We start from the raw sequence: 10,377 nt of genomic DNA, 5'->3' as shown, positions 1-10,377 counted from the left end.
TCGGACTGCTGTCGAAAGCTGTTGAGGCTGCAGTCTCTGTTAAAAAAAGCATCAGCTGCTTTACAGACGACTTGAATTTGAAGGGTCTTCGGCAGGCTAGGCTTCTTCGACAGCTATTGCCATACGCATTGGCATGATCGCAAGCATTCAATTTTTTGTCTCCTGCTGGGGGCCACCTCTTGAGGAGGGTGCGGAGTCAGAGGATTCGCATGACATTCTTGGGCTCAGTACCCGAGGAGGTAAGACGCAATGACACAATGGGGATAAAAGTTGTGGTTATGGTTGGGGGTCAAAATGGATTTCATTTTCGTCATGTCAGCATCATTAAAAATACAGAAAAAGACTTAATACTTGGTGTAAAAATGGAAATAATAAAAAGTGCATTTTTCAGCCTTTCACCGAACGACTTTTTGTTGGTGTGACTAATGGTTTATTCATCATACTTGTCAGGGTCCAACTTCTCGTCTAATCATGACGCCAGCTGTTGTTTTCGTACCAGAGGAACTATTTAGCAATTGCGTCGACTGAAATCATGGCTTCATCTTGACCAGGCACTCCTCGGCTTTGGTGATGCGCGTTTCAGCCACTTTAGCGCTCCTGAGGCATTGGCTGACAAAGCGAACGGTCTTGCGTTGGTCGCTGTTGGCGTAGGGCTCATGCAGCGTGGCTTCGATCATGCCGGAAATGGCGGCGTACGCGCACTTGTCAGAAGTCTCCTAAAGTTGCGACAAGAAAAAGGGACCGGCAAAATTACACAGGCGCCGCCTCCTCGCACCAAGGATTTCAGATAATTACATGCTTTAGTCACCTGGATGCTGTTGAGACAACCCTTCACTGTCGTGAACAAGTCGCCCATTTTTTGGTACCCGTATCCGAATGGGTACGGGTTGCATGCCTGAAAAAGTTTAAGCTGAAACTCTGTTCCTTCAAGCGCACCGATATGTGTAAAAAATTTCGTAAATTATTTTGACGTTTCTCAATTTATAAGCACCCCCATTGACTGAACTTTTGGCATTCTAAATAGATCGAGCGAATCTTTTTAGTATTATCATTGCAAAGATACAAAGAAAAACCGGTGTAATTTGAAGGAAAACCACCCTCACGTAATACGCTTGCCCCTCTTCTTTCGTAATTATGCACTCAAAAAGAATGTTGTTAAGTACGAACGTGTCGGAATTTGGAAAAGCAAAGGGTTTGCAATGGTTTTGTTGTGAATTTACAAAAAATCTTTGAATATGGGAAATTTCTTGGTGAGATGTTTTGAGTGTACCACATCGGACGTCATTCTCCTCTGCGTGGAACCTCACGAACACAATTTCTATTCCTCTCACATTACCCTCTCGCAAGAAAAGTTACTTCTCACTTACAGAGGCTGCAGCAGCAACATTGGCCACCACCTGAAAAAAAAGGTTCCTGAGAGGTCGTTGACAATTATCGTTCCTGTCGTGGTAGGCCACACATCCATAAGAAATCCATAAGACCCGGCGATTTTTTTCAGTTTCTCGTTCTTTCAAATGTAGATATACACTACATACTACACGGTGGACTACTTCGACATAAATAAGGATATCCTGAGCCACTGCTGACTATCATTTCAGTTATTAGCCTAACAGAGGGCTAATAAATGAGAGGAAATCGCTGTGTTGCAATGTGAATGAACTGGTCTTGTTTTTCTGCATCTGTTTATCATCCGAACATGAGGCTCGAAACGCAACAAAAACCAGCCAGTGAGAAACCACTACTGTCCTTTTCTGATGCAGCGTTCTGGCTTTCGAGAGGGTAGAAAAGGGTGGCTAGGTGATCGCGCGTGAAGGTTTTCGGACGTCAGTCTTCTAGCGTTACCTGGTAGCTTCCCATTTCCGTGAACTAACGCTCCGTACTCACTTTTCAAAGCCTACGAAGCATTTGCTTCATAACTACAAAGAAAATTAAGGCATTGTAGGATTGCTTCTTATTATGAAGAAGTGCTTCGTATTGCGAAGGGTTTTGCTTCGTATTACGAAGCATTCTTCGTAGATTTTACAATGCCTTCATTTTCTTCGTATTACAAAGCGGTTCTTCGTAGAGTTTTTACTGTGCTATTGAAATGTACCATATGCAGTGCAGTGAGATTTTGGTTCACCGCATCACGCACAGGAACAGAAGACCGCTGGAGGCAGCTTAAATTCTAAGCGCGTTTTGAGCTGCAGAGTCGCTTAACATGACTCAAGCCGCGAGCGTGCGACCCCACCAATGGATTGCCCGCTTTGAGAGCATTCCAGTGATGTGGTCACACATTCGGTTCGAGAACTGTGAAGCAACTCCGAAGCTCAAAACGCGTCGAGTTTGGACGCCTCCACCTGTCTACTGGCCCACTGTGCATTCTACTCACCGCGACGACCGCCAGGAAGAGGGCTACTTTCACGTTCATGGTCAAGTCGTGAACTAGCGAGTGGGTACAGGTGAGCGCCTTTATACCGCAACATGTTCCTCACGTTGGCTTTCTCGCTGGTCACGATGTTATTCACATGACGTAATAAAGTCGTGTCTTCGATCGTGTTTTTAACACACGTCCGAAGTGGCTCAGTCATTGCATCGTCCTTTTAAGTAGGACGCCTCCTCGTGGCAGCACCATACTGCAACCTGTAGCCATGGCGTTCCTGTCCACCTCGGTTGTAGCTTGTGCCATCCTGGCGTACGTGCTGGTGAGTTCTGAAACCTGCAGTGACGACAGTGTCCGCAACGGACTTACGATTGCAGCCACCGAATGAAGCCTATCGATCAAAGTTCAAAGCTATAATTAGATGGCAAGAACAAAGTATGTTTTTATTTCCGTGAGTATCGAAGTGAAAAAGAAAAGTATGGTCATTAGGCCACCTTTTCAGGGTACCAGCCTTCTTGTTTTCTATGTTTAAATTGAATCTCTTTGTTTACTAGTATTACATCAAAGTACTGTTAAAAAAAGCCGTACGTTTCAAGGAAAAAGGTACGGCTAGACCGTACCTCACGGTGTACAGAACAACTGTAAACTGTACCCAAAAACCGTGCTTCCCATAAGAGCCCATGTTATGAAAAACCGTACTCCGTACCCCAAAAGCCGTACTGGCTGAGGTGCGTTGGTACTAGGCAAATTGTCTAGTCTACCAGACAGTGCAGCACTACACGCGCAATGGCATCGCCTGCACCTTACTAATGCGTCCCGAAAATGCCCAATGCTAATGCATGGGAAGGCATTGCACTTCACGTGCAATGAAAACGTCTTCAAATGCATTGCACCAATTGACGCTATACTCGCAGGGTTTGGATTCTCAGTGTATTGAGATCGAATGTTCCGTCTTAGGTAAACAAGCTTATCCTAAACGCAAGCGAATGTCGCTAAGTTTGATCATTTGGGGCGGATGAGAGTAAGCGTAACATATTTGTTTACTCTAGTACACAATAAGATCACGATCCTTTTCAGTTTGTGGCTTTCCCAATTGTTTAAACTTAGCCAAGATAAGTGCAAGATAAGCAGCTTCTTAGCACGGAAACAGATAAGATCTGTTGTCTGGGAACGGTTCGATGAGATTTCTTGAATAGGAACCCTCGGTTTGACCTTCATAACTTAGCAACGAACCACTTGAAAAATTTTACACACTCTTTGTTAAAAACAAAAGTGTCTCGCTTCGCTTGTAATCTAGCGATTCACTGCTTTGTGCAATGAAAAGTCAACGAACGGAATTCATTCCATCCTAGGGGAAAGAAACAAAGTCTCGCCATTCTGTGGCGAGAAACAAAAGTCTCACCATTTTTTTGGCGAGAATCAAAAGTCTCGCCATTTTTGGGCGAGAAACAAATGTCTCGCCAACATATGGCAATAATTGCAACCCCACTTAATTGGATACCGGGAAATATGACCCAGTCAATTATTGCCATATTTTGGCGAAACATTTGTTTCTCGACAAAAAACGGTGAGACTTTTATTTCTCGCCAAAACAATGGAGAGACCTTTTTGTCACACCAAATTTTGGCCAGCAGTCTCGCCATTCAGTTTTCAGTGTGGTGACATTAGATGATAACATTTTCTTCAGACCTTATGGCATTTGAACCAAAACTGTAAAGGAAACTGCCTCTTGTTACCGAGAGCTGCTTCGATACTGACCGTTTTGCGTAACGGCTAAATTTTTCTTCCTGCAGGTCGACGCGAAGGTACACAACCCGTACGACGATCAGTACTATGCCTACAAACCATCATTCACCTTGAAATCGTACTCACCAACGACAAATTGTCGCTGACTTGAGTCAACGACAGTTGTTTCGCTTTGGTTCATGATGAAATTCCATGTTTTGGAACGACTAAATTTTCACTCATCTGATTGTTTCTGTACAACCATTTTTTAACAGTGAAGGATTCGAATTCTAAGAAACTTGTTCAGTGAGCGTCAGTTTTTCTTTTGTTTCTTTGAGTTCCCAAAGTAAAGCTCTTAAAGTTTTGTTCCTTTGCTCGGACCAAAATGTAAAATTTACACACAGACACAGCAGTGCGGTCATAGTATTCAAACTTTCGTTTTTTCCAAATTCTATTAAGGGACCCTTAACTTAACATTTAACTAACACTGCTTTCATAACGTAACATAAGACAATGTTCGGTAAGGGTTAAGGGTACGGACTTATTAAAGTACTTGCAAAAGTATATCCACACAAATTCGAGACAAAAAAATAACCTACCCTTTTGAAAAGATGTTAGAAGTTAAGGGTAATAACTTTAACTCTAAAGATAACGTCATGATGCCCTTATGAGGTAGGTTAAGGATCCCTGATTCTATGACGCGTTTTCTTTATCATGAGGCTGTAACATTCTGGTTTTTAATCTGTTTTTTTTTTTTCTTTTATTTTGGTTTGGGAGTGGGAGTGGTTAGTGAATAGGTTGCTAGGAGTTTGGCTTCATTACATTGAAAACTAGCACTAGGTCCTTACATCTGATTAAAGTTAAATTCATTACTCTCCCATGAAAAAGGAAAATGCAGATATCCTCTAAGTTATAACTCGTAACGTCGAATGGTTTCATCTAATACGGTGAGTTATTTTTCTACCTTTTGGAATTTAACCGCAAAGCCTTTTAGAAAGAAATGCTCACGTCAGTGGCATGTACAGATGATTTTATGTACCAGGATGAGAGAACGGATCTTAAAGTCAATACAATACAAGGTAGGTGCACGCCAGACCGTGTCTTGTCGTAACAGGCTTCGCGATGCTGCGCCAGTTACGACAATCCACGCCTGGCGTTACACCTACCTTGGCCTGCGGCGCTTGCCTGCCTTCGGCAGGCTAGGTTTCTTTTCCAGGCATCCGCATACCAATTTGCGCGATTGAAGGTCAAAACAGCATTTGATTTCGTGCCTTGGGCTGCATTGGCCTGACTTTTTAACTTGTCGAGGCTGGGGAGCTCCGCCCCCCAGACCCCCCTTTCTTCAAGACAGAAGCCTGCAGAAAACTCGATTTTTCGCCGTTTTTTAGGTGTTTTTCGGCTATAAAAACCGAACCAGTTGAGCTAGGATAGTGAAATTTCGCGTGTGCCGAGCCAAGGACATACCCAAACAGTGTGCAAAATCTCACCGAGATCGGCCGAGCCGTTCAGGAGGAGTAGCGCGGACACACACACACACACGCACGCAGACAGGAAAAAATTTTCAACCCCACCTGAGTAACAGGCTTCGCTATCGCTCAGCCAAGGCAAAGTGATCGCCAAGAAATGTCGATCACTGCCAAATAATCCTTTACGATCGGCTTTGTATAGCAGTCAAACCAGCATCAACTGTTATAAAAGGCCGCTGACAAAACCTTTCTTTGTAGCCCTGCAAATTCGACTACCCGTACAACCCGACCGAGCTTGCGACTCTGGAGAAGCGGCTCTTGACTTGCATGAAGGATCTGCCCAGCCGCCCTTTTCCCAACAAGACTACGCCAAACCTGGATTGCGCGCGCGCGGCCGTCGACAGTCTTCGGGGCAGCCAGGCTCGCAGTACGGCAGGAGTTCCCGCTGCCACCGTCGCTTGTCTTCGTCTCCCGCGCTACGCAGCTACCCTCAACAAGGACATCATCTCCAAGGCGGAAACTTGCATCCAGAACGCGGTTAAGGCTCTTTGAGGGGCGCCCGCGAGTTTTAGTTAGGGTTACATGGGTAGCTTCAGGAACGCGGTCTTGTGGGATCACTTGTAAACGGCCCCATCTGAACCCTCTGTACGGTCAGTCATCAGGAACGCAATAAAGTGAATAACTGTTATGTGCATAACTGGCCCCTTTGGTGACGGTCCCCCGGTGACAACTGCCAGCCCTACAGTGCACGTGCACCACGCAGTCGGCCGGACCGCGGATCCGGCTCGACTTCGGCAATCGCGGAAAATCTCTTAAGGCCACTGGGCCCAACCCCGCTCGAGGCTGCTCGGCGGGGCGGGGGTCACCCTCACAATGAGGAGAAGGGAGGGAAGCTCGGAAGCGTTACGCGTGGAGGCGGGTTGTTCTTACAAATAAATGGATATTTTGAAGTTTCGTGTCGTCTTTCTTTGCCCTGTCCGTTTGAACGGACCAAGACGGGAGAATGGGTAAGGAAATCGGTCGACCTGGCCCTTACCGTGTTCGCCTACTGGGAGGCACGAAGACACCGGACAGGCACTTGCACTGCCAGGCAGAGATTCCAAGTGATACAAGGCGGAGATCACACCAGGGCGAGATTGCTCATTTCTCAACAGGATCAACAACAAATTCAACAGACGGGCCAAAAGCTTACCTGCAGGGCGCGGTAGAATGCACCACTATCGGACAGTTTTGTTAACTTCCTTTTCAGCGCTTTCCCTCTAAGCTTCGGGTCTTTGGCCCCCTCATCCACGGCAATTCTCTCAAAAATGTTAACAAGTTCAAACGAAAAGATTTTACTAAAGGCCTGGTTAGACTGCCTAGGCAGTACGACTTTAAGAGGGTAAACCACTAAGGGCAAGATTCGATGGAACACGATGTCAACGGGCGCCGCCCGCTTGCGTTCCTTCGGCATCGCAGCTGACTGACTGACCAGATGTCTCGACGCACCAGAGTCCAAAATAAACCTGACTTCAGTAAGTTTCTCGTCGACTCGTAGAGCTAAAACATCAGCAGTTAGTTTTTCGAAATCAGATTCTACCACAACTACCTCGTCATCCTCATTCCACATGAAGCTGAAGCTCTTGTCAGTCACTCCGCCGTTGTTGTCATCTGCTGGAGCTTCTGCTGCGTTCATGGCCCGGCTGTTGTTTTGTTGTCCACCGCCACGGCCACGGCCACCTCGACCGAAGCCTCTGAGTCCCCGTCCACGGCCGGATGGATGGAGCGCCTCTGGAGGGGGTAGCTGCCGTTGGCTGCGCCCTCTCCGCGTAGCCGCCTCGATGTGCCTGCCCGCCACCCCGGCTGGAGCGCCAATTTTGAAATTGGCCACGGGCACGAGCAGCCGCCTCTCTGACCTGGGGGATGTTCTCTTCACGAGTCTCGCAGTCCTTCCGCACACAGGGCCGCCGGAAGTACTTTCTGGTGGGGGGGGGGCGAAATTTTTATGAAAAATTGTTGGGTTGCCTACCGTTAAGGGGCAACACCCAACCCAAAGAACAGAAATTTGTCATCCAGACGGCAAATGATATCAAAGAATGGTCAAAATCATGTTTGTCAGAATGACATCATTGTCGACGGTCAAAGTTAGGGAATTTTGACGTCAAGTTGATGTCAAATGATGTCACGAATCCATTAAATGTATAAAGGAAACGACTCTACTCATCGGCTGATATCCCCCTTTTTAGTTGTCCCACCCATGTGTGGTAGTAGTGTCTCCTTCCGTTAAATGTCGAAAGTCGCTCCGCGGCCGGCCGGACTCGAACCCACCTCCTCGACTCCGGGGGCGAGCTCTTCACCACTGCGCCACGAAGACATCTAATAACAGGAAAAGTAGCGATATTCATCGGCAACTTTGGCCCGTCCCGTACATTAAGAAACGTACGAATTTCGCCTATGTTTGACCCTGACGGGAATTAAACCTGAGTCTGGGGTTAAAATAAATGTAGTTTTCGTCATCAGCACCCTCAAGGACATCAGAAACAATGCAAAAACTCGAATAAAAAGAATGTTCAAAAATACCCCGCTGGGATTTGAACCCGGGTCCGAACTTCTCCGATTCGCTCGAAACTGGCACCATTGGTTTTTTCTCGTCACCCCGATTCCAAAAATACCCCTAGGGTAACGTGCCCAGTGATGGCCAGGGTACCAGTGATGGCCACTTCACACTTTGCGCTGACTTTCCCACCAGGCGAGATTAGTTAAAGAATTGAGCTTTTGAGGTTTTGTACTGTCACATATTGACAACACAACGCCGAAAAAATTTCAGCTTTTTAGTGTTAGGGACGGCCGCACGGGCGCAGCGCGCTGAACACTGCGTTCTCGGCCGGTCGAACGTTGCTTTCCTTACCGGCCCAGATTAGCGCAGGCTTTAACGGCGTCGCTTGTCATTTGTGAATACGAGGTCCGTGCAAGAGAAACATCACGTCAGAAGAATCGAAAGAGGGCAAGTTAACCATAACATGCAAGTTTTTTTGAAATTTCGTTACATTTGAGGGAAAAGGGGTGGTGGCCAGTACTGGGCAGGCAAAACAGTGCACAGCCAGTGATGGCCACACTAGTGTTTTGAGGCAGACTTTGCAACGAGCGATGCGACGCCGTGCATGTCCGTCTAGTTTGTTGCCTGAAATATCTTGGTTTTGACCTGGCATCTCACTCCGCCTGCCTCATGGGGACCTGAATTCACGGTACCATGGAAACTGTTTAGACTCCGTACGTACAGTAAGTTTTGTTTTTAAGTCAAAATTTTAAATATGCGATAGAAACAATTCGATTTCAGAAACGCGTTCACCTCAACAAGATGAACAAAAAATGTTAAGCATGTTTTAGGTTCAGGCTTGATTTTCAGAAGTTATCGGCCTTGAAACAGGAAAAAAGATGCATTTTGTACCTTTTTCCACTTTGGACACCGATAAACCTTTGAATTTGAAGTCTGTACCTATAACATGCTTAACATTACATGTTCACCTTCTCGAGATCAAATCATTTCGGAAACCAAATCTTTTCTATCGCAAACTTGAAATTTTAACTTTAATTCTATATTTATGGTATAAACACAAGTAGATTCCCAGGGTAGGTTCCCAGGGTTACACTGATTTCCGTTTCCTAAGACACAGTGACCCCTGTAGCTTCGAACAAGGTGCAAACCAGCTGAAATTGGGTTCAATAACTGTCAAAAACGAAAACAAAGCGCTCAAACCCTAGTGTGGCCATCACTGGGCCGGGACCCTGGCTATCACTGGGCAAAAGGTGGCCATTACTGGGCAAACTGTACTGATAGTTTGGTTAATTTTTTCTCAAAGAATAAATTTTATTTTGCTGGTTTCTACCCTTGGGAACCTTTACTCTATCCTTCTATTATGTTTCTGGAAATTTTCATACCGGTACGACGTGCGGGACGCTTAGTAAAGGGGTTAAAGGCGCATCAGTGCGCTAAAAGTGGCCATCACTGGGCACGTTACCCTACATGCCCTTCTAGCTGCATCCGTTGCCGAGATCCTCCTCGACCCCATGTAGACCATGATGCACCTGCAGCAGCGCCCCCGGGGCTCGGATCGGATTTGCTGCCACCGGGCGGTTCTAAGGGTCACCCAAGGAGGCTGCATACCAAATTTGGTCAAGATCGGACCACGGGAAGTCCTCGGACGGACGAACGGACGAACGGACGGACGGACGCACAGCAGGCATCATACTATATGCCCGTCCCTCCGTCATTTTTTTTACAAAAAATGAACGGGACGGGCCAAAAACTGCTCGCCGCTGCTCTAAGACCAGCGGTCGGGAATCTACCCGGCAGTTGACTCGAAAGTGACGGCAATTCTTTGGGATGAAAAAATGCCTGGTATTTTCCACTTCAGCACCCGAACGCGATAGACTTTCCAGAATACCAGAGAAGTCTGAATTTTTCACCGCAATTGCTGACTAAATGCGTTCATGGATGATATCAAACGGACGTCATCGTGACCAAGTGTACTTGAAGATCTTAACTTCACAGGTTATCGCCAGTTTACCTCTTTTCCAAATGGCGTAAGACTTTGAAAGGAATAATGCAATTCCAGTTAGTTTTGCTCGTAGTTTGTAATGAGTCAAATTGACATCATCCTAATGTCACCTTCCAAGAGAGTGACTAAATTTTGTCATTTTTCAGTCACTTGATGTCAATGTGACTATTTTCTGTTCTTTGGGAATACGGTTGAGACTTCTCTAAAAGTGTTCCAAATCCAGCGAGCGAAGCGAGCTTAAAGCGAAAATTCATACAATTCTAGACTTAAACACAACTTTTGCCAT

The 10,377-nt window shown here is 46.1% G+C and overlaps 2 protein-coding genes across 5 annotated transcripts; one reads left to right on the top strand and one right to left on the bottom strand.

Moving 5' to 3' along the window:
• Nucleotides 1-422: 422 nt before the first annotated feature.
• On the bottom strand, nt 423-2,537 carry LOC117643570. The gene is made up of 4 exons (XM_034382524.1): nt 2,372-2,537; nt 1,368-1,397; nt 809-895; nt 423-716 (listed from the first exon to the last, which is right to left on the bottom strand). The coding sequence occupies exons 1-4, from the start codon at nt 2,408-2,410 to the stop codon at nt 531-533; spliced, it is 342 nt and encodes a 113-aa protein (XP_034238415.1). The 5' UTR covers nt 2,411-2,537; the 3' UTR covers nt 423-530.
• A 6-nt stretch (nt 2,538-2,543) lies between these two features.
• Nucleotides 2,544-6,241, top strand: LOC117643568. 4 transcript variants are annotated; one of them, XM_034382521.1, is made up of 3 exons: nt 2,544-2,684; nt 4,156-4,167; nt 5,812-6,241. In XM_034382521.1, the coding sequence occupies exons 1-3, from the start codon at nt 2,631-2,633 to the stop codon at nt 6,103-6,105; spliced, it is 360 nt and encodes a 119-aa protein (XP_034238412.1). In that variant the 5' UTR covers nt 2,544-2,630; the 3' UTR covers nt 6,106-6,241. The 4 variants fall into 4 exon arrangements, with proteins under 4 accessions (XP_034238412.1, XP_034238411.1, XP_034238413.1 ...); XM_034382520.1 differs by having other exon boundaries at nt 4,156-4,235; nt 5,811-6,241; XM_034382522.1 differs by lacking the exon at nt 4,156-4,167.
• The last annotated feature ends 4,136 nt before the right edge of the window (nt 6,242-10,377 follow it).

The sequence above is a fragment of the Thrips palmi genome, unplaced genomic scaffold (assembly GCF_012932325.1).
Source record: "Thrips palmi isolate BJ-2018 unplaced genomic scaffold, TpBJ-2018v1 HiC_scaffold_17, whole genome shotgun sequence".
In the NCBI taxonomy this organism is placed as follows: Eukaryota; Metazoa; Arthropoda; class Insecta; order Thysanoptera; family Thripidae; genus Thrips; species Thrips palmi.
Note: the sequence above shows the minus strand (reverse complement) of the source record. Positions and strands in the feature narration are given on the sequence as shown.